The following is a 23,174-nucleotide window of genomic DNA, read 5'->3' as shown; positions in this document are numbered from 1 at the left end:
CTACATTTTAAAAGACAAAATAAGTACTTCTTTATTTAATATTTTATCATTATTGTAATTTACTGCCGGTAAATGTTGAAGTTATTTAGTTTGAAAATAAGCTGATAGGGTTTACCTACGTTATGTTTATTAAAAAACTATAAAATTATTTTAATGTTTGTGCATAAAAATATCAAATCAATTATCTTAAAAAGTTTGTCTATTGATGATAATAGATTTTTAAAGAAAATAATGTGTTTTGTTTTATTAACCGTCAGTCAAATTGACAACCATGCTCGCGATTGGCGTGCGATTTTTATAGAATTTATTTTAAAACGTGGCTTATTTTCTGACAATTCAACCAACCTGAAATTTTAAAACTGATTCAAAATGTGCGACCAAGAGTTCAGAACGCTCCGCGTCGATCCTCGATACCCTTTTCAAAACAAAACAAAGTAAGTAACCCATGAAGTTATTTTAACCTATTGTATTTATTGCAAACTTAGTAATAACTAATAACTCCCCTGCAGACTAGCAGGACTTGCGACTTTACTGTACTCTCCTCATCATGTCCCAATTGAGTTTTACATCATTTGATTTTTGTTCGATAGGGTACACTTCTGTTCTGATGTCCCAATGGTCCTATTTGTCACCAAGTCATCGTTTTTGTGATATTTTTCATCGGGAAATGCTTTGCGCATATGTAGGTTTTTTTTGGGTCTCCCCCCGCTAGAAGGGCGGGGCCTACCCACCCACTAAAACCCGACGGTGTTCTACGGGGCCAAATGGAGCCGAGTTATTGTCCTTTAAATTGCACATAATAATTTATTTATTGATCCAGAGCGTGCTACGACAACTACTGCGACTACTACAAGTGCACGCGGCTGCTAGGCGAGGTGGACGACTGCAAGCTGTTCAAGCGGTACTTCGAGACCATCTGCCCCAATGCCTGGATCTCGCATTGGGACGAGTTGCGCGAAAAGGGCGCCTTCCCCGGCCCGATATAGCGGCGATGGCAATATACTGATCGTTTGATATTTTGGCTTTCATTTACGAGTTTACCCTGCCCCTCACACTGAGCACACTCACTGTAAAAGCTTATTTCGTACAAACGATCAATAAACTACACCACACTGATCAGTAAGTTCTTCTAGGGCTGACACAGGTCATCAACCCAATCGGTTAGTGAGGAAACGGAATTAGATTTTTTAGGGCATACGAAATAGATAAAGGAAATTGTGAACGTGTGCAAGGACTGAGGGACACAGCACACCACACACGGGAATTAATTTAAGAAATAATAAATGTAGGCACAGGATCAAAATGGGGCAGTGCTGCTGATGCACTTCCTCACGCCGCTAATTTAAAGGGACTTGGAATAAAAACAGTGTATGGAATCAACTCATTCGCATTTATTTGACTAATCGGTGCTTTACCTAGGTAAACTTAAATCGCATTAAATTAACAATTCACAGCTAGCGGTGGGTCGCTTAGATCCTGCCGGGGAAGGTGCCTTCGGAGCGCTGGGTGTCCCACTTGTCTACCCATTCATTGGGGCACAGGGACCTGAAACAATACAAAAACTGTTTGAAACAAAATGGCGACTCAAAACTAATTACCGACCGACCCAAATGTTCGGCGAGGGACCTTTGAAGCTACTTTTAATACAAAATAAAAACTTTACTTTGAAGGCGACTCAAAACTAATCAAGTCGGTCAATCCATTGACCCAAATATTTAGCAAGACTTGAAGCTACTTCGTAACTTTCGCAAAAACGAATGCATCCAACCAAACGTTACATCTTCAAGTAGAAAGTCCTTCAACTTGAGTGCCATATCTAGGTCAAAGTAACACCAGTAACACCTTCAATCAATCGATTTATTGGGTGACGTTCTAAAACGGCCATGTCGTAAGAATAGAAGAAACAATTTTATCCTATTCCTTCCCTTCCTCTCAAGTGCTCGTTTGACGCACCGCGATAAATATGCAGCCTCGCTATGTCGATAGTCGATACAGCCTTTAGTGCTGAAACTTTAAAAATATATCTAGACAAAATAAGAGTAGTGTGCTCACCTGTACACCCTCTTGAAGTAGTTGCATGGCTCGTACTTCTCGCCGCGGACCTTCTGGCACCGGTGGAAGTCCAGGTAGCTCTGGTAGCAGTGCCTGTAAGTGCCAGGGAGAAACATGTTAGAATTGTGCTGAGGATTTTAAACTAAGTCACAAAATAAAAATAACATCTAGTCCAGTGTGTTATGTGAGTAATATTAAGTAGTAAGTTCTCAATATTTACAGAGTAACAAAGCAGACATCTCCCAATACTTGATTTACGCTAACGCAACGTAAGGCCCAGTCCACCAAGGCAGAAGACATGAGGAAATAATAAAATCTGATTAGATTCAAAACACTTTTCAGCTCCGCTCTGCTCCGTCTTGGTGGAAACCGGGCCTTGATGACTACACAAGCTTAAAATGTATGTTTTAAGCGTCAAATGACGTGATCTACCGTGCGCATGTGCTTGAAATTATACGACAGGCAAATATTTTTTCATCAATTACGCCAAACAATCCCAACACCCACGGCATAAATATCTATCTAATTCATGACCGCGTTACACATACACAAGGTTGAACGACGTTATGAATGAAATGAAAAAGAAATCATCTTCATGATCGGCCCATGTTGCATGAGGTGACTCCATAAGCTGCCAGTGTCTTCACTTGCGGCGACTAGAAATAACTCCGAAGTGTTACCTGGTCTGGTTCTGATTAGGGAACCGCGGGTCGAAAGGTGCAGTTTTGATGTCAGCGGCAGTTTTGATCATCTCAGGCATTTTACTGCAAACAACACAAAATGATACTCATTCTCGAATTCCTTTATTTGGAAGTGTTAACAAGTAAACAAAGGGAGAGCCTAGGTGCTGATTACAATAAACACAGTTTACAATAGAAAATAAAAGTTGTTAATAATAACTCGTAATTATACATTTTAGAGGTCATAATAAAAATCTTACAATAAGACAATGAAAACTAAATACTATTATGTATCATTTCACAAGAGGTCTAGTTTTGCGCTCTTCCTCACAAGAGGTCTCGCGGTATTTCTTGACTTCTTGCATGTACAGGGACCACGCGTCTTTGGGAGCGTTGTCGATGGTCTGTTCGTCAATGGCCTTGGCTTTCTTAACCAAACCGGTCTTCAACACGCGACCTCCACGTCTTTTACCAATAAATGGCAGTGTCGGCTTTTTGATCTCTGGCTTCTTTTCCTCCTCTTTTTTAGTGGCTTCTTGCATCTTTTTGAACATTTCTAAAAAGCTACCATCATTTCTAATAATCGGTATTGGAATGCTTTTAGATTTGGACGATGATGCGCCGGCGATCACTTGGTCCGTCGGGGTCAGCAGTTCGGCGAAGTTCGGGCCTTCGACTTCAGGCGGGTCTCCGTACTCGATGTCGTCCACGTGGGCGGCTTCCACGGCGCCCGGGGGCGGCTTCACCTCTTTGGGAGGGCTCCTGTCTTTATCTCTCTCCTGCCTACTTTTATGCAGCTTCCAGAAGCGCTTTCTGTCAGCCACTGTGAACTGCCCGCGTCGCTGTTCGTCATCGCTGGGCGTTCGCGTCTGGCTTCTGCTGGGCGAGTGCGATCCTCTAGACCGCGACCGAGATTTAGATTTGCTCAGACTGGGAGTACGATTTCCTCGAGATTTGGAGCGTTTTCGCGATTTAGACTTGCTCACAGACCGACGTTTCGATCTACTCTTGGACCGTGATCGCGATTTATGTTTTGACACTGAACCCCGTTTGGTTCGACGCTTGGATTTCTTCCCCGAGCGTCCCGACGAGATCGATGATCCGCTCGATGACGAGGACGAACGTGATCGCGAGGAGTGCCGCGATTTGGGCGTTCGCGATCGTTTGCGTTTGTCATGTCTCGGAGTCAATGACCTCGAACGAGACTTCGAGCTCGATGAAGATCGGCTGCGAGCGTAACTCTTCGGTGGAGTCAGAGAACTATCTCGCCCTTTACGAGGTGGTGTATCTGCCTTGCGATCTTTATTTTTGTATTTTTTGGGTGGAGTGACCGATCTATTGGATCTCTTGTAGGTTTTGGGAGGAGTAAGGGAAGATCTATCATATTTGCTCTGCTCTTTAGGTGGAGGAGTTCCATCATTACGCTTTCTAGGTGGTGTGTTAGAATCCCTCTTTTTCGTTTTTTCTGCTTTATCCTTTGGCTCTTTACTGGAACCACTTTTTGATTTACTCTGTTCCTTATCCACTCTAAGCCTTGGTGATTTGCTACTAGATCTCTTAGGGCTTGGTGTTCTGGAAACTTTTCTGGAACGAGACCGGCTCTTACTTTTCAACTTAGGTGTCACAGACCTCTTCCGTCCACGATCCTTTTTCTTATAAGATATGTCAGATCCAGATGAATCCGATGATACAGATCTTTTCTTCTTATCTTTACGAGCAGCCGATCGACTGTATGAGTGTGACCGAGAACTTGATCGATCACTAGAACTGTATTTCCTTTTGGATCGTACAGATCTGCTTCTGGATCTCGGACGTCTCTTTTCCTCTTCGTAGCTGCTGTCTCTCTTTCTGGAATAAGCTCGTTCTCTCTTCTCATAAGGTGATGCACTCCTCGAGTTGGATCGATACGATCGACTGCGGTTATAGCTGCGCGCATCCACGGGAGACCGGGTTCTTTCGCGCGGCCGCGGCGGATAGTCATAGCTGGCTTGCGGCGCGGGGGGATAGGGAGGCTGGGCCTCCGGATACTTTCCGTAGTAGCTTCCGTCTGGCCTCTGGTAGTAGTTAGAGTCGTAACCGTAACCATAGTTCGCACCGTACGCTTGGTAGTCGTAGGCGGAGGGCGCGGCGTAGTGACTGTAGCTGACGCCGGTCCAGGGGTCGGTGCTGGGCAGCGGCTGCGCGGGCGGCGCCGCGTACGGCGGCGGCGGCGCGTACTCCGCCTCGGCGCCCGGCGGGCCGCCGTCCCATGCGCCACCCGCGCCGCGATACGAGGACATACTTAAATCAGCCTCCTCGCATAACCTGCGGCAGTATGTAGGTACGCACACACCTACGAACAGAACAACTTTTCGGTGTAGACAGCAACTCTACGCTCCGAGCTCGTGAAACGTACTCTGATATATATTTTTTTCATGTTTCGTTGTAAATAATTGTATGACGAGGAACAACAAATTACGTAATCCGTAGCCTAATCGCGAAAAATACGATTATAGAGCATGCGTAACGAATAAAGCATTGGACAGTGATCAACATTTCTAGATAATACCTTTCTACTCATGCTCACCTTTTTTCAAATTACTTTTTTCTCAAACAAATTATTTCAATAGAAAATGGCAGCGAACACATTCGCTTCTTTCACAAAATGCATAGACAATCCAGACTAAAAAATAACATGGCCGATTCAGATTTTTTTTCTTGTCTATGTATGTTCCATAAACTCAATTGGCTTTGGATTGATTGTAGAGCTCAAGGATGAGCTCAAAATTTTTAGCGGGACTTAGCGGGTTACAAAAAGAAAAAACAAACAAAAAAAATCAGTCTATGGTTGGTCAGCCGGTTGAAAGAGCGGGTAAAATCTTAATTTCGTCGTTTTTTCCGTGATTTATTTCCTATAACAAGTAGAATTGTCATATAAAATACATTCTACAATCCCATGAGTAAGTCAAAGGTATCAGCAGAATGGAAGAAGCGCGTAAAATCCGAATACATGAGACTCCGCCAAGTGAAGGTAATGTCAATCGAGCCAATCGCCTTTGTTTTGTAACAATTTGCTCTCGAATTGTTAGATACTTATTATGTTGAATGTTTTTTAGCGTTTCAAACGAGCCGACGAAGTGAAAGTGGCATGGGCTCGCAATTTACGGTTGATGTCGGAGGCGGTAGAGAATCGTGATACTGAAAGTGCTGCAAGAGGTCGAAGACCTTTCTGGCCGCCCCCAGCTGCTAACTGCAACCATGAGAGCCTTATGAAACGAGCTGAAGTCTCCTATACTGACTGTAATGTTTATAAACAATGTTTTTTGATGATAACTTAAACACTGTAAAAAGTCTAAAACTTAAAAAAATCTAATTTTCCTCACTTGCTAAGTCAAACCACTTCTAAGCACCAAACATTGTAAAAAAGTCTAAAAGTTAAAAATGCTAATTTTCCTCACTTGCTAAGTCAAACCACTTTGAAGCACCAAGCACTTGGCCAGATTAAGGCAATTAGTAATTCCAAATTAAAAATTTTTCGCCTGGTAATATCCCTTAATTTATCATCTTTTATTTCCAGCATCTGGTGTAGTAACAACCCAGCAAATACCCATCCGTATCATCAACTCAGTCAACCCAATCCCCACGATGTACACATGGGCTCCCACTCAGAAGAATTTCATGGTTGAGGATGAGACGGTACTACACAATATCCCGTACATGGGCGACGAAGTGCTGGACCAGGACGGTACATTCATCGAGGAGCTCATAAAGAACTACGACGGGAAAGTGCATGGTACATCGGCTTACTCATCATATCTAGTTTTACTTGTGGACAAAGATTATTTTATAGACAATACCTTGGAATTTGAGTTATAGAAAATTATTTGAAATTGGTCTCTGTTCACAAGTCCTACACAAAAATAATACACATTGGTGTGTGGTGCACACATCTATGCTTGTAATATGTGAATAGAATGTTGTCATTTGAAAAATAATTATGTGTAATAGACTAAGTGCCTAAATAAACCCTGAAACTTCTTCATCATCATTGCCAAGTTGGAAACAATTTTTATGAGTTTCACTGCACTCATGTTAAACTTTGTGAATCATGAATTCAAAATCTTGTTTAAATCCAACAAGTACAGTCAAATGTGACTTTAAGCTGCAATAGTTTTTAGTGCTATTTTCAATAAACAATTTCATATTTTGCTGCAAGTAATTGTTTCCAGTTTGGTAATAATCACAGATCTAAGCACTTCATAGGCTTAGCCCTCATTTTATCATGCTTTAACTTCAAGTGATTAAGCGTTTCACTCACGCAAACTCTTCTATCAGATTCTTATTCAGTCTAAACTTTTTTGCTGTAAAATAGCACCTATTGTAAATATAAGATGCTTACATTATAAGTATGCCACAATATTTAGCTTGAAGTCCCTTGAATTTAAATTAATAGTTCTCAAGAACTAGGTAGGCTCTTGTAATATAACAAATAGCTGGTCTCCATTGATTTATTTTTCTTTACTTCATTAGTCCTTGAAGAGTTTTCTTTATAGATCAAAAATACATAAGTCTGTGCCTGTTCAAATTCTCCATGGAACTGCATTTTTAGTCTTCATTAAGTAGCAGTAGCAGATCCATCACATTTAATTTCCTGCATTTAAGTTTTTCTTTGTGTGGTTCAGGTATTGGTCAAGTCAATTTCTAAACAGTCAGCTAAATGTTACTCATCAATGTTTCTCCACACGGTCTTAGACTTTTCCCCAAGGGTCTTCAGAATGATTATCGAGAACATATCAACAACATAAAATATCCTGTTCTGTCCGCAGGTGACAAGGAAGGCGGCTTCATAGACGACCAGCTGTTTGTGGACTTAGTGCACGCGCTCATGGCGCACCAGACTAAAGACGAGGTGGCCGAGGAGCGCCGGGATCGGGAGGCGCGTCTCTCTAAAGATGAGAGGGAGGTGAGTCATCAGACCACTTCTAAAAGGCGACAGCGAACTAGACTATATTACAATTGCTGGCCATAGAACGCCGCGGGGAACATGAGAGTAATCTAAGCTAGATTACTCTCGTATACCTCACTCGGTGACGAACTGTGTTAAAGGATCGCCGCAAAAAAGTTGAACTAGGCAGTTACAGATTATAGAACGTCTTAAGTTTAGCCATTAGAGCAAACTGTGTGGACATGCATTGGATGTCCATTGTCCACACAGTTTACTTTACTGGCTAAACTTAGGATCATGCAGGAACGCCGTCAATAGCGAATCGCCACATAATTTTTCATCGTATGGTTGCATACAGGACTAGTCGGGTATACCACCTCATTTCATTCATATGAAAGCTCAAATTTTTCGGATTTCCAAAATTTTTACTTTGAATCTATTTACATTTTAGAAAGAAGCACATAAAGACGCAAAGGACAAAGAGAGCAAAGAAAAAGAAAGTAAAGAAGAAAACAAAGATGGCGACAAGAAGTTGATCCACGAGAAACAGTTTCCAATCTTCACCATATTCCAGGCCATCAGCACTCAGTTCCCAGACAAAGGGACTGCCCAGGAGTTGAGAGAAAAGTAAGTTAATCAAGGGCACTGGTGGCACATCCGCGTGACACTAAAACCAGCCTTAGAGTCGCGTTTTGATAACTCATAAAAGTACTCCGATTGACTAGGGAGTTCACTGGATATTGCGCAAATTTAGGTCTCCCCCACACTAGCATCATTCGAACGTCGTTTTACTAGCGCCTGCGCAGCGTCGATGCGCCAACGTTGCTTGTCCGAAACAAAAGTTGACTCGACGCCAGCATTGAGTAGCCAAGTTAACGTTGGCGGCCGCTAGTAAGGTTAAGACGCTCGAAAGACGCTACGGGACTATTCCCACCTTCACCAGTACCTCTCGTTCCCACCGCTGCAACTCCTGTGTAGCCAGGATCTACAGCTTGACCGCCACAAAAACTCAACCAATGAAGAAAGACGCTAGTGTTTATTGCGCTGTACACATTCGTTCGTTCGTTTCAGCCGAACATGACAACGACAAAGGCCTCCCCCAAGGATTTCCACTAAGACCGGTCCTACGCCGCTCGCATCCAGGCACCTCCCGCGACCTTCACCAGTACCTGTAGCATGAATGACTTTCGTCTTCGAATCGTTTGCGTATTCGACAAAATTCGATACTCAACCTTCGAATTGTACGATAACGTGAAAATTTAGACTCTCAATATAAGTTTCGTGCAACCATTTCTCATACTAAGTATATTTTATGCAGTATAGGTTAGTGTCCGTGACTCCCACTCGGCATGGGGCACACTAAAAACCAGGGTCGTGGCCTTCCTCACCGGGGGCCACGGCATATGCTGAGTGGGGTCCCATTGCGATGGGCATCGCTGTGCGACAGGGTGGCACTGTTCAGTTTACTATCTCTTCAATTGTATGTTTTATGTGCTACCTCTGTCTTGTTTGCTTTTTATTTATTTTCCGCTTTTGTCTTTTGTGATGTGCATAGCAATAAATGTTTCTTTCTTTCTTTAAGTTCACTTTACAACACGTTTCATTTACGCTGTTGTAGTTTTCGTACTAAATCTATTGATGGCGATTCGAACTCGAAAGTTTTTCGTGCTAGCCGTACAGATCGTGTCGGTCCACCTAGTGGGAGAATACACTGTACGCTGTATACTTTCCATCGGATGAATTGCTGTCAAGAGCCCGTCGTTAACATTTAATATTGTTTCGTGCTTCATAGATACGTGGAGTTAACGTCCCGGCGCGACCCGGACGCATTACCGCCCGAGTGCACGCCCAACTTGGACGGGCCGCTGGCCGAGTCGGTGCCGCGCGAGCAGACCATGCACTCCTTCCACACGCTGTTCTGCCGCCGCTGCTTCAAGTACGACTGCTTCCTGCACCGTGAGTATGCCACCTGCATCTTGACTAGTGATGCAACTAATACGAATATTAAATCTACTATTCGGCGAATACGAATACGAATATCTCTACATAGTCATGAATAAATTTAACTCTTTTTATTATGGTTAATGTTTTAGTAATTAAAATTTACAAATGGCATTTTTTTTGTTATTGTATCTTGTACTTTACTCTGTAACTAATCGAAAAACAAAATAATATTTGTACAATCGACCTGCTATTGACTGTCAAATTCCGGAAGAGAAAATACTTACTACTTTGTTACATACGGACCAGGGGTTTCCCGTCGTGTCGTTGTGGCTATAGTGAGTTGTGACAAAATTTACAAAAAGTAGGTATTCGTAATTAATCATTTCACCGAATACGAATATTCGGCAAATGTCTACTATTCGGCAAATAAGAATATTCGTATCCGTTGCATCACTAATCTTGACAAAAATCTTCAGTGTCAAGACGCGACTATTCTCCTTCCCACACTGATGGACATCTAAAAAAAAATTGGTACCTATATTAGTGGGCGACAAATTGTCGCTGACAATATTACCGATTTCCCAGTTTCTTTGTCTCTCAATAGTGAATATCGAAACCGAAAGTTTCGTTGTCCCTCTCTAATTATTTTACTAGCGCTTAGAGTCTTAGATGATGCGGGCAACGTAGGAACGATCGTTGTAGAAACCCTCGGGGAAGGCCTTAGTTAAAACATCCATCTGTTGGTTATTAGGAAACTATTATGTGTAAATAGCTTATGAGAGTATTGTCACTACACAGTTAGTACTTTATTTAGATTATTTAAATAACACTAATTTTAAGTAGATTTTTGTTTAAAACAATATAAAAGTATATAATATACGCTTTATACTAGTATTTAAGTATGTGTTATAGTACTATTTGTACCAATTTGACTTGTGTTGTCTGTTGGGCCGACAGGAAGCCAGACGGCAGGTAAGGCGTAGCGACCATCGCAAGCCGCCACCGTTCTGTTTATTTTGCTATTTATTCGACGTTTCTTTTGGAAAACATTATTATATTTATTATGCCAGTGGATGCCTACGATTTTGCACAAAATATTTACAGTTTTGTAACGGCACAACGCAAAATCATGTGATTGCTGGTTTATTATATTTATACATATGTATTTCATGAATTATTACATTATTTCCTATTTCGTATCATCTCTGTTTATTATTGTTTTGTCTGATTATTCATATTATTTTACGACATATAACATCTAAATCAGTGTATGTTCCCTACCTTCTGTTAAGAAATTAAACAAAGCTGTTTTAAAATGTATTGTCCCCGAGTATTGCATCTGTCGTAGTTGAAACGAGAGCAAATAGAAACGTTCAGAACGAAAGTTCAACTCAATTATAATTTTAAACTACAATCATTGAATCGTCCTGTCATCGTCACTGTTTTATTTTGTCACGCATTCTTCGAATCATGTCCTCATATCCAAGCCGTGATAATTTTGCTTATAAATGTTCTTTCTTTGAAATATACATTGATTCCTTGAAAAAGAGTATTTTTAATTTTTATCTGCAATAGGAATCAAGCTATATTTTATTTATAGATGTTATAGCATGCAACTTGGCTACGGTTCATGACTTATATCCAGTCAGTTTATGGTGATAATAAGCTGGAATTAATTTGAGGTGACAATATCATAAAGGGTTATTTCTATCTTTATGTGGTGAGCACGGAAGTGCAATATTTGCATGAGACCGCAAAGAGGTCCGACTTGGGTCTTATTAAATTATCACACCACCGTAGTTTCCCGTGTCGGTTTATGGCATCTAATAAATTGAAGATACTTTTGCTTAATCAGACCTGACGACTACAGTCGCATGTTTTAATCATCTCTATTCAATTCAGTTCATTCTTCTGTAACAAAGCTGTTTGAGTATCCTAATACTGACTGGATGAAAGGTCATGGGTCGTGACCAGGGGGCGTGGCATGATCACGTCACGCCCCCGGCCCGTATACGAGGTAGAGTCGGCAGGGCTGCAGGCGTGCCACCCGGGGCCCAACCTCACCAAGCGCAAGGGGCCCGACCTCAAGCCCTTCAGCGATCCCTGCGGCACCAGCTGCTATATGCTACTGGTGAGTTCTTACTGTTTATCATTAGCTTTTTTGCCTATAGTTAAACTAGTCAATCGATCACATTGTATGGGACTGTATCTCACGCATATGACACTATTCACTGCGAGGAGGCATTTAATTCACCGTTCAGGTCTACGTAAATCGTAATTGAGAGTGGTTTGCAGCCAATATGACTCGCATAATTTTAACCGTTAGTCAAGCATTGAACAACTTCATTGGGCGTAAAATGTAAACGCCCAATTGGCTCCGTGCACGATTACAGCGCCAACTAGCGTCCACAACTTTGTGGGCTCTGTCACATTGACATTTAGGTCGTATATTTGTGAAAAAATATCGAAATGAAAAAATAACAAATATTTTCAACTAATAAATTGTTGTGATACCACGATTTGGGTGGAAAAAAGGTTTTGAAATCATTTTGGTCATTCAAATCAAATGAGGTAAGTCCAAAAAGTGTGTTTAATTTTGATTGTGTCAGGGTTTGTTTACTTCATTTATAGTTGTAGTTTTACAGTAAAACAAAAAGAAAAAGCTACTTTAACGGTTTCATTATATAACAGTAAATATATTTAAATGTTTCTGTATCGCTAGTAATAAATTAAATATCGTTTTCAGATCGAAATGAGTATCGTTTTGAAGACCGGGTTTGTGAGAGTTATATCAAATTCCAACCACAAACCGTATTTAAAGGAAAGTTGTTGGTATTGGCTGGACAAGTCCGAGATGTAGAAGAATTAAGAACAAAACAAGGGCAGAGTTCAATAATTCACGCTCTCATCATAAGGCAAACATCTGTGCACAACAACTACTGTGACTCATTTTTGTACTACCACGTTGTATAGTTTAGTTATTTCCAAATTGTAAACGGCTATTAAAACAGCCCTATCGAAATACAGTCCACTCTTTTATTTAAGTTCCCAGTAGGACCCTTTTCATGCGATTAATTAATGATATTAAAATGTATTATGTAGAATCGCTTTGCCATTGACAGATACATCTGATGACAGAGCTTACATTATTTCTACTTTTGACCACCATGAGCGCTGCGATAGATTATGTCCCCCCCACCTAGTACTTCGCACCCAGCGAATAGGCGCGAAGGAGCAACGCAGTGAGTTTTCATGCTCTCGCGGACAGAACGCGCTACACATTTTAGTTCTTCCTATTGTGTTGTGATGTCATTGTTTCTTGAAGTCACTTCAAATATTGAGTATTTAATTGATAGTTTATAATAATTCTGGTGTTTGCAGGAGGGCATGCGTGAGAAGCTAGCGCGTGAGAAGGCAGCGGGCGAAGAAGACAAGAGCAAGTCGCACGCCATGGACTCGCCCAACGACGCATCCTCCGAAGACTCTAACGACTCCAACCGCTTCCAGAAAGGTAAAATATACATCATACTTAGCTTAATTAAATTAGTCTAAAGCCCGGTCCGTGAGCACGTAGAATTTTGTCCAATGACCCCTAGCTACCTGTGCGACGGGCGCCCGCTGTGAGTGTGCGAGTGCGATAGCAACATAATTACGCGCGAGCGATAAGGATGGGTAGCTTGGGGTCATTGGACATAATTCTACGTGCTCACGGACCAGACTATATCTAAGGAGCTTTTGCTCCGCCAGCTTAGCTCAAATCCTTCATTTGCTTACCAAAGGCGTAGAGAGATAGGATCATACTCTTGCAGTAGCAGAGTAGTGTCTAGAAGAGTGTAGGCCAAATCTTCCCCTGCTCAATTACAGAGGCATCTTACTTATCACAGCAGTCTCGTACATACTGTATTTGCGCTCAAAATTGGACGAGTTAGGCCCAGAACAGACGGTGAAACGCAACTGCAACGAAACTGCAACTGCTAGTTACTTTTGAGTTGCATCTAAGTTTCTACCATAGCGTCCGTTGAGAGACCACACATGACGCGACCAGTTTGAAACTTTCAGTTTCAGTTTCATTCATCAGAATCATCAGAAAGTTGCAGTTTCGTTGCAGTTGCGTTTCACCGTCTGTTCTGGGTCTTACAGTACCTTAACTGGTAAGTGCAAATGCGCTCATCAGCTGTCGCCATTTTATTAGCCATTAGCAAGCGACATGACCTTGCTCTACAGTGGCAATTTGGCAATGATTGGTGAATACTACGGGATTACTCCGAAAAACGTTATCCGAAGTTTCGAATGTTACCATCCCTCTCACGCAAAGCGAGATGCCAGCATGAGCAACTGTGACAGATAGAGCCTAAACTACGTAAACAGCGTTTCGGAGTAGATCTGCTAGTCTATTCTACGAACGTCTTAGCCTCGGCTACCCTACCCCATTTATAACTTATGTAGAACTGAAATAAAAGTTAAAAATAAAAGTAGGCCCCCTTAATTGATATTTATTGTCCGTGGTGCATAATCTTTTCTTAAAGGTTTTAAACCTTTGTTTGTCACCTGTCATCCGCTTTACAATGGAGGGAAGTCGAACCTAATTTCGAACTCCTATGTTCTTCTGATTAATTTCGTTGCGGGTCCAATGACAGTTTAACTTTCCCCCGGGATAAACTTGACCTTCATTGGTTGGGTTTTTATGGCGGTCAAGCTGTAGATCCTGGCTACACAGGAGTTGCAGTGGTGGGAACGAGAGGTGGGAATAGTCCCGTATTTATTGTGATGAAAATGTTGTTCTCTAATCAGAAATCCAGAACTTCGTCTATCCTCAAAAACTAAAAATAATAAAACTTTTCCAAATGTTGTAATAGTGACGCGTGGTGTTGCAGGCAGCAACAGCAACTCAAGTAACAGCAACTGGAGCTCCAACGGCCTCAACAAACAGCCGCCCGACGCGCTGCAGGAACCGGCTTACAACGCTTTAGGTATGTATTGCATAGTGTTATCTTGGCGTTTTAGTTTTAACCAAACAGTCAATAAATGTATGTATTTAATGGTGGCGCACCCAACTTTTGGCCCACTCATAAATCATTGGGTAATTCATAAAAAAAAACTCATTTATTTTTGCAAGTAGGCTTTTAAAAAGCGCTTTAACGTTAGTCACATCACGGTATTTGACAGTACGTAAATGACTTTTTTTTTGTATCCCACAAAACAATGCATCCACAAGCGCGGACGGAGACCTTTTTTAATTTCTTGCAAATAATTTATAAATCTATATTATTGTACTAAAACTTTAATTTCTCTATTTTGTAAATTAATATGATAAAGATTTAGGCTGGGTTGCACCATCTTACTTTAACTTTGACAAACGTCTAAAGTCTGTCAATCTCCATACAAAAAACACTGGTCATCATCGTTAAAAGTTAGGTGGTGCAACTCAGCCTAAGAAGTCAAGTCATAAAAGTCCAATGTAGCGGTAAGCCAAACTCTTTACTCCTTGACGTCTTAGTGACATAACAAGATAACCGGTTACCATAGGAACCGCCGCAGACTATACTCGGCGCAAAAAGTTTGGCTTACCGCTACATCCAATCCAATATAATAAAAACGGCTAAGTTGTTAATGAGGGCTATCGTTTTTATACTTAACAGTTGGCACCCCTGGCGATTGACAGGACCTCACTCTACAGTGGCGCCATCTTGATGAGTGCAAATGCGATAGTTCTCCTACCACTTTAGCGCTCACCAGTTGGTGCCACTGTCTTCGCTACTAGCAAGTGACAGGACCTTACTCTACAGTGGCGCTAACTGGTGAGCGCTAAAACGATAGCCCTAATTTCCAGGGCTGACCGTGGGCGACATCGAATCGGAGTGGACGGGGTCGGACCAGTCGCTGTTTAGGGCTCTGCACAAGGTGTTCCCCTCCAACTACTGCGCCATCGCGCAGGTCATGCTCTCCAAGACTTGCCAGCAGGTACGGTTCATATTAAATACAATAATAATTATGTAAGCGAGTATTCGGAGAGGCCAGCAGAAGACGCCTACCTAACGCTCCCCGCTTCGCCCGCGTGGAATTTTTAAACTATGACACTCAGCAAAAATGTGGCTTTCTATTGGTGGAAGAATTTTTAAAATCGGTTCAGTAGATCCCGAGATTACCCCTTACAATTTAGACAATATGCAAACACACAAACTTTACCTCTTTATAATATTAGTATAGATTTACATTGTCTATCCCGAAACTGCACGCGATGCGAAACGTGTCAAACTTCGAGCCGTTACATTCTTATTGGTTGGTGCAGAAAAGGCCTCTGATTGGAAGACGTGTTGTAAGCAGGTCAACGACCGACGAACTGATGAAGGTCGTGGAAGAGCCTGGATGCGGGCAGCGCAGAACTAGTGATTGTAAAATTCCTTGACATAGGCTTTGGTCCAGCAGGGTACATATTTTAGCTGAAACTTTGACGAATCATTTCTGCATTCAAAAGGTTTCCAACAACCTTTAAGACACGCGACATAACCGTGCATTGGCGAAGCACTGAAGCGATAACCATGCAATTATGCTTTGTTGCAAATGCACGAGAGCTGCCCAGCAACCGCGCGATTATCGCTATGTCTGAACTAGAAGGTTAAACCTGTTATTTACCTTTTTTTAGGTGTACACTACTGGATCAACACGGGCCAAGAGGAGTGCCGCGTGGAAGCAGAACTGACTCCGCCCCGCAAGAAGAAGAAGAAGCACCGCCTGTGGTCCGTGCACTGCCGCAAGATACAGCTCAAGAAGGACTCCGCCTCGCACCACGTGTGAGTGACGTCATACCCAGGTACACTACTGGATCAACACGGGCCAAGAGGAGTGCCGCGTGGAAGCAGAACTGACTCCGCCCCGCAAGAAGAAGAAGAAGCACCGCCTGTGGTCCGTGCACTGCCGCAAGATACAGCTCAAGAAGGACTCCGCCTCGCACCACGTGTGAGTCACCATGTTATGTTGCAGAGACATGGACAAAGATGCCATCTTAAACCGGCTTCAATCAACTTCTGCTAAAAAAACATTACTACAGCTTTATTAAAGATACACTAAAGTACTTACAAAATGCTTGTCATATTTTAGGGACCACTCTAAAGGATAACGTGATACTTATTTAGTAAGTAAGTAAATATTTATTTGCTGCGCACAAAGTCAAATACATTGTTCAACAAGATTACATAATTCAATATTTAACATGCACATTCAAAATAAATAAAAAAACAATTAGGTAGAAATGAAATAGTGTGAGCAGAGTTGCGGCAGCAAAAGGTCTCCGTCTCAGCATGTGTCACAAGGTAATGCTTGGACGCTGATTTTCAGACGGCGGGCTACAAAAGTGGAGAGCGGCGGTAATCGCCGCAGCAATTCGCAAGGGCTTAAAAACACAAATATAAAGGAATATTTGAATAATATTCAATGGTATGAGTCTGTTCAGTGACTGAATCTTACTTACCAGTAGCACTAAGAACTCCTATCGTATTTTCGCTCACCAGTTGGCGCCACTGTCATCGCCCCTTGTGAGATGACCTTACTCGCCAACGTTGTCGGTTGAGCGTAATCACGATAGCCCTTATATCATTATCGGTGGACTGAGAACCGGCAACGCACCTGTAACGCCCCTGGGTCTGCGGGTGTCTATGGGCGACGGTAATCACTTACCATCAGGTGATCCGTCTGCTCGTTTGCCTTCTGTCACATAAAAAAACGTATGAAAAAAAAGCGTATGTAAATCTTGGCATAATGGCAAATCTCGCCGTTTTTTGTTACCTAATCTTTGGCGGCTTTTTAAACATGTTGTTTCGATTCAGGTACAACTACACGCCGTGCGACCACCCCAACCAGCCGTGCGACAGCATGTGCCCGTGCCTCCAGTCGCAGAACTTCTGCGAGAAGTTCTGCCAGTGCAGCAGCGACTGTGAGTATATCAACAGTTCTATTATTTTATTACATAAAGTGTATATTAACAAAAAATATTCTTCAGCAAGCGGGAATAAAACAGTTGTTCTTAAAGAGAGCAGTCTATGGGTATACGTGATAAATGTGCTGACACTGTGAACGTGATCAAGATAAGATATGAAGAGATTAAGTATTGTGCATACCGGCACAATTTCACCTTCTTCATACACCAGCTGGCACCACTTTTTATGGAAATTGGTGATCTGTCAACTTGATAGTAACTGTGCAAAATGCTATTAAACAACGCTATCTGTACTTCCACATAATGTTTATATGTATAAAAAAAGAAGATTCTTTAGCACATAATATGAATAATAAGCACATAAAGAAATGTGCTCGTATCAGTAACGTAAATTCTTTTTTATCCAGTGGCTTACTTAAGTTTTATCCACTCCAACGCGCGCAGATCGTTATCGCCGGCGTGATCATAGGCCAATGACAGGTCGCGCGAACTGTCATGGGTCTTTGGCCCATGATCGCGCCGGCGACGGCGATCTGCATGCGTTGGTGTGTCTGAAGCATTAGTCTAGTCGTGCTGCGCGCATAACGCTTGCCTGTTTTGAGGCCGTAAGGTTATGAGTATAACGCATGTTTTATTGTAATATTGCAGGCCAGAACCGCTTCCCCGGCTGCCGCTGCAAGGCGCAGTGCAACACGAAGCAGTGCCCGTGCTACCTCGGCGTGCGCGAGTGCGACCCCGACCTGTGCTCGGCCTGCGGCGCCGACGCGCCCGCGCTGCCCAAGCACACGCCCGTCTACTGCCGCAACGTGTCTGTGCAGCGGTCAGTATGCGGCACTGTGCGCTCGCCGGGCTCGTGTGCGAGCACTGTGCGACCCCGACCTGTGCTCGGCCTGCGGCGCCGACGCGCCCGCGCTGCCCAAGCACACGCCCGTCTACTGCCGCAACGTGTCTGTGCAGCGGTCAGTATGCGGCACTGTGCGCTCGCCGGGCTCGTGTGCGAGCACTGTGCGACCCCACCTGTGCTCGGCCCAGAAAACGCTTGCAATCCGCCAGTGTGGCAAGGCCCTAAGTGTAACAGTTTCATAGAGTCAAAAAATCAAAATCAAAAATATTTATTCAGTTTAGACCACAAGTGGCACTTATGAACGTCAATAGAAAATAATAAAAAAAGAAAAGGTAGCCCTTATGGGGCACTTTACATGTCTCCTTATCTTTTGGGCCCTACCAGCGCTTCGAGAGAAACATATGGCAAGTGCTGAGAAGAAACGCCGGAACAAACAGCACACACTATCCAGCTTTCACAAGCCGCTCTGCACAAATGGGCTACCGACAGTACCGACCACAGCCACCAGTGGCTGGCAACAAGCTACGGGACTTCCCACCTCTCGTTCCCACTGTTGCAACTCCTGTGTAGCCAGGATCTACAGCTTGACCGCCAATAATAACACAACCAGTAAATGTCAAGTTTGTCCCGGGGGAAAGTTAAACTGTCATTGGACCCGCAACGAAATTAATCAGAAGGACATGAGGAGGAGTTCGAAGTTCAGGCTGACTCCCTCCAGTGCAAAGTGGACGTCACCGGTGGCGGTTAAATTGTAGTCGTCACTGACTACTCGGCAATTTCCTTTCTTTATAAAAATAATCGTTATTTACTTGTAACAAAGTCCGTATTCCTTTACAGGGGTCTCCACAAGCACTTACTACTAGCACCAAGCGACGTGGCCGGTTGGGGCATCTTCCTGAAGGAAGCGGCGCACAAGAACGAATTCATCTCGGAGTACTGCGGCGAGATCATCTCGCAGGACGAGGCCGACCGCCGCGGGAAGGTCTACGACAAGTACATGTGCTCGTTCCTGTTCAACCTCAACAACGGTACGTGGAGTTGAAAACAATTTGGGTTTATTTAGTCCTAGTAGAAGCTTAGGATATGTCGACCCCAGAAGACTCACCCAAGGCTTCCACAGACCAAACGCGGGTCATAAGCAATGCGGTTCAGTTGCAGCGCGGCTGTGGCACACTGAAAGCAGCTCAGTTTCAAAGTTGTCAAAAATTTAAATATTCGAAAACCGCTTAAAACGCGCTGCTACCGCCCTGCGTCCGGTGAGTCATGCTAATATGGCCGCCATAGTAATACAACAGCGCGGGCCCGCGCTCGCGCCGCTTCTGTCCCGCTCCCGCGCCGCCTCGTTTGTCGTTCGGCAGTTGCAGTGCGGTGCGGTTGGAGCGCGGGCCCGCGTTCAAATTTGGTGTGACACACTTCGAAGAGTTTCTTGTATTACAACTTGCGCGGGCCCGCATTCAAACTGCGCTGCTACTGCCCCGTGTTTGGTCTGTGGAAGCCTTTAGTTATAATTAACTTAAAGTTAATTTAGATAACTTAGAAGTACTAAAACTGACTGTCAGTTGCTTTATGTTAGTCACCTATAGTGGCTCACGCGCTTGTGTTCACACGCGCCTATAGAGAAGAACAGGAGAGATACTACTCATCCATTTCATATTAATACCCCCAAAAAAGTTACACGACACTTTAAAATACTGCAGGCACCCCTTACTCGGACCAACTATCGCAAAAATTCGTTTGTAATTAGAGTTCCTGATCGATTTAATTCTTTTTGTGATGACATGGAACTGGACTTGTTCAATACCCCTATCAACCAATTTAAAACAAAATTTAATAATCTCTTCTTTGTTAAATAGTAGTTTGAACTTCATAAATTAACATCGTTTTCTGTCCGCAATAAAATTAATTAATTGTATAACTATAGGTGGGAACTTTTAATTGGCCTTACTTTAATTATAAACATTACTTAATGTAACACTTAGCTGTAAGTTTTCCAAAAAATTGTAAAATAAAAATAAATAAATTCCCCTGAGCTCGATTCTCGGTCGCTTGCTCGGACAGAGCGAGCCATAGTCTGGGGTGAAACCGCGAAAGAATATTTAGACCGTTTAGGTCGGACAAAAACTCGCAGTTCCGTCCCAAAGACTTTGGAAAAGAACCGCCAGGCTTTAGTGAGTTTTGGTCGTCATCATCTGTGACCTCAGTGTTGCAAGTCCCCAACAAACTAAAAAAATCCTCGATAAATATTTTCTTATTTCCAGACTTCGTGGTTGACGCGACGCGCAAAGGCAACAAGATCCGGTTCGCGAACCACTCCATCAACCCCAACTGCTACGCCAAGGTCATGATGGTCAACGGCGACCACCGCATCGGCATCTTCGCCAAGCGCGCCATACAGCCCGGCGAGGAGCTGTTCTTCGATTACAGGTATGGCACTAAAGCCTGGTCCGTGAGCACGTAGAATTTTGTCCAATGACCCCAAGCTACCCGCGCGTAATTATATTGCTGTCGGAGCACGTAGAATTTTGTCCAATGACCCCAAGCTACCCATCCTTATCGCTCGCGCGTAATTATATTGCTGTCGCGACTGTGCGACGCGCGCCCGCAGTGAGTGTGCCACCCAATCTACCCATCCTTATCGCTCGCGCTCGCACACTCACTGCGGGCGCGCGTCGCACAGTCGCGACAGCAATATAATTACGCGCGAGCGATAAGGATGGGTAGCTTGGGGTCATTGGACAAAATTCTACGTGCTCACGGACCAGGCTTTAGTTTGTAGATGTTATCGAGCTCAGGCTCGCCGTATACGGAGAGCTTGAAGCAATTAGTAACGACAGCTTCAAGCTGAGACTGCATAGCAAACTTCAGGAATTGCTCGAGCACTTGTGAACAGGCCAGTCTATGCAGCTGACGGGACTATTCCCACCTCTCGTTTCCACCACTGCAACTCCTGTGTAGCCAGGATCTACAGCTTGACCGCCATAAAAACCCAACCAATGAAGGTCAAGTTTGTGGGGAAAGTTAAGCTGTCATTGGACCCGCAACGAAATTAATTAGAAGAACATAGGAGGAGTTCGAAATCAGGGTCTATGCAGCTTGAAGCTCTCGATACTAGCTGTTTCAAGCTGTCCGTTTATAGCGGGCCTTGGGAGATACATTTATTTACAGTTTCGCACTACATCCGATTAGAGACTGTCAAAATATGGATCTAAAATCGGAGAAATAGGATGACTAAAATCAAATAATTCAAAGACTAATTTTCACGCATTCTAGTCCGGAACCGCTCTGAGAGATTTGTTTATTTGCTGGGTCGACTTGACCCCATTGACTCGTCAAAGTAGTCCGTTATTATTATTTTGCATGGCGGCGCTCCAGCAAGGGTCGTTGCATAATAAGTAAGGGTGTTTTCTATGTATAATAAGTACGTATTTAAAAAAAAAGTATTTAAGTATGTTTATATCCGTTGTCTAGTACCCATAGTACAAGCTTTGCTTAGTTTGGGACTAGAAGCGCGGTGTAAAATGTCTAAGGATATTTATTTATTATTATTATTTATTTAAGTAACGTGCAACACTGGCCACGCCTCACCCCTAAAAAGCGTTCCGACTTCTAACGTTTATTTATCAAATTGTCAAAACGCTATTCTATTATCTTTATTCTTGAAAATTTCTTACAGATATGGGCCAACCGAGCAACTGAAGTTCGTGGGTATAGAGCGCGAAATGGAATTCTTATGAGAGCAACCCAAGCAGTGATCGGTGCCGATTCGCACGCCACTGCCACCGTACATGTGGTACTAATTGGACTGCCCATTGTGAAGTCTAACTTCAGATACTGTTGAGACTTCTAAAGCTATTGCTAGTTATGTTAAACATAAGAACATAATGTTATGGTTATGTTAATGTTGATTTGATTGTAATAAGTATGTTGTTTGTGCCTGTGCTATTCAAGGCTGTATAGTGTAAGAAATAGTCTGATTTGTATTGTAAAGCAATAAGTTAGAAGGTAAATCCCCCCAGCTCAACAGAATAGACATTTAAAATTATGGATGATGATTTATTAAAAAACAACAAAATCAAAAAATCTGCACAAGATAATTTTGTTTTGCTGAAATTGACAATATTTTTGTAGTACTTATTATAAATGTAACTTCATCCTCTTGCAAAAAACGTGCTAATTGTTTTTTTTTTCTCATGCTGCATATTTTATTATTCAAAAATATGAAATGTTGTCAATCCAATGCTGAACTGCATTTACTGCATAGAGCAAAACTGCCGCACAATTTATAAACGCAGTAAGTACCACTTACTGCATTTATGATTGTTTTGAATATTCTGAATCCTGACATCGCGATCTATAAGAATCAAAGACCCGTTTTTTTCTATCTATCTTAGAACGGAAGATACATGTTATCATAAACGCAGTAAAGAGCAGATTGTAGGTTTCTTCACATACTATGTTAGCAGTAAGAGCACATAATAACTTAATATTACGTGAATACTCGCGCTTACTTAATTTGCTACACAGTAATAGTGCAGTATGTGCCAATTACATCATTCTTATTATGTTTATACAATTGTTAAGTTCACCTTGCACATAGTATATGTGCAGTAATTCCACTTAAACACACACTGATATTATGTTTCCATAGGAAAAACAGACGACTTGTACTTAATATTAATGCAGTAATTACAATTATACTGCGTACATACTAAGGATTGTCAGAGTGCTGCCTAGGTGTTAACATGTTATGAACGCAGTGGCTGACTCTTACGTTATTGGAAGAAGTTGAAAACCTGT

At 42.6% G+C, this 23,174-nt stretch overlaps 4 protein-coding genes across 4 annotated transcripts; 2 read left to right on the top strand and 2 right to left on the bottom strand.

Moving 5' to 3' along the window:
* Positions 1–178: 178 nt before the first annotated feature.
* Positions 179–1,381, top strand: LOC114359840 (cytochrome c oxidase subunit 6b-2-like). Its single transcript, XM_028314357.1, has 2 exons — positions 179–434; positions 821–1,381. Exons 1-2 carry the CDS (start codon positions 370–372, stop codon positions 984–986), a joined length of 231 nt encoding a protein of 76 aa, XP_028170158.1. The 5' UTR covers positions 179–369; the 3' UTR covers positions 987–1,381.
* LOC114359839 (Cytochrome c oxidase subunit 6B) lies at positions 1,372–5,406 on the bottom strand. The gene is made up of 4 exons (XM_028314356.1): positions 5,299–5,406; positions 2,733–2,816; positions 2,053–2,145; positions 1,372–1,545 (listed from the first exon to the last, which is right to left on the bottom strand). The coding sequence occupies exons 2-4, from the start codon at positions 2,810–2,812 to the stop codon at positions 1,470–1,472; spliced, it is 249 nt and encodes an 82-aa protein (XP_028170157.1). The 5' UTR covers positions 2,813–2,816; positions 5,299–5,406; the 3' UTR covers positions 1,372–1,469.
* Positions 2,823–5,290, bottom strand: LOC114359831 (serine/arginine repetitive matrix protein 2). Its single transcript, XM_028314344.1, has one exon. It carries the CDS (start codon positions 5,009–5,011, stop codon positions 3,026–3,028), a length of 1,986 nt encoding a protein of 661 aa, XP_028170145.1. The 5' UTR covers positions 5,012–5,290; the 3' UTR covers positions 2,823–3,025.
* Positions 5,407–5,541: 135 nt separating the features above from the next.
* E(z) (histone-lysine N-methyltransferase E(z)) lies at positions 5,542–22,459 on the top strand. The gene is made up of 16 exons (XM_028314358.1): positions 5,542–5,742; positions 5,828–6,011; positions 6,289–6,504; positions 7,538–7,674; positions 8,108–8,283; positions 9,449–9,612; positions 11,631–11,731; positions 12,982–13,111; positions 14,475–14,570; positions 15,431–15,561; positions 16,412–16,557; positions 17,424–17,530; positions 18,182–18,353; positions 19,215–19,405; positions 20,636–20,801; positions 22,051–22,459. The coding sequence occupies exons 1-16, from the start codon at positions 5,668–5,670 to the stop codon at positions 22,109–22,111; spliced, it is 2,253 nt and encodes a 750-aa protein (XP_028170159.1). The 5' UTR covers positions 5,542–5,667; the 3' UTR covers positions 22,112–22,459.
* Positions 22,460–23,174: the final 715 nt, after the last annotated feature.

Source organism: Ostrinia furnacalis, unplaced genomic scaffold (genome assembly GCF_004193835.3).
Source record: "Ostrinia furnacalis isolate ACB-3 unplaced genomic scaffold, ASM419383v2 OfSCF4670, whole genome shotgun sequence".
Lineage (NCBI taxonomy): Eukaryota > Metazoa > Arthropoda > Insecta > Lepidoptera > Crambidae > Ostrinia > Ostrinia furnacalis.
This window is presented reverse-complemented; position numbering and strand designations above follow the sequence as displayed.

Excerpts from the sequence above, each read along its gene's own strand:
- LOC114359840 (XM_028314357.1), top strand. The coding sequence starts at position 370 with ATGTGCGACCAAGAGTTCAGAACGCTCCGCGTCGATCCTCGATACCCT. Across the intron at positions 435-820 it reads CCTTTTCAAAACAAAACAAA|AGCGTGCTACGACAACTACT; the intron begins GTAAGTAACCCA and ends TTATTGATCCAG.
- LOC114359839 (XM_028314356.1), bottom strand. The coding sequence starts at position 2,812 with ATGCCTGAGATGATCAAAACTGCCGCTGACATCAAAACTGCACCTTTC. Across the intron at positions 2,146-2,732 it reads CCTAATCAGAACCAGACCAG|GCACTGCTACCAGAGCTACC; the intron begins GTAACACTTCGG and ends TGGCACTTACAG. Across the intron at positions 1,546-2,052 it reads TACTTCAAGAGGGTGTACAG|GTCCCTGTGCCCCAATGAAT; the intron begins GTGAGCACACTA and ends GTATTGTTTCAG.
- LOC114359831 (XM_028314344.1), bottom strand. The coding sequence starts at position 5,011 with ATGTCCTCGTATCGCGGCGCGGGTGGCGCATGGGACGGCGGCCCGCCG.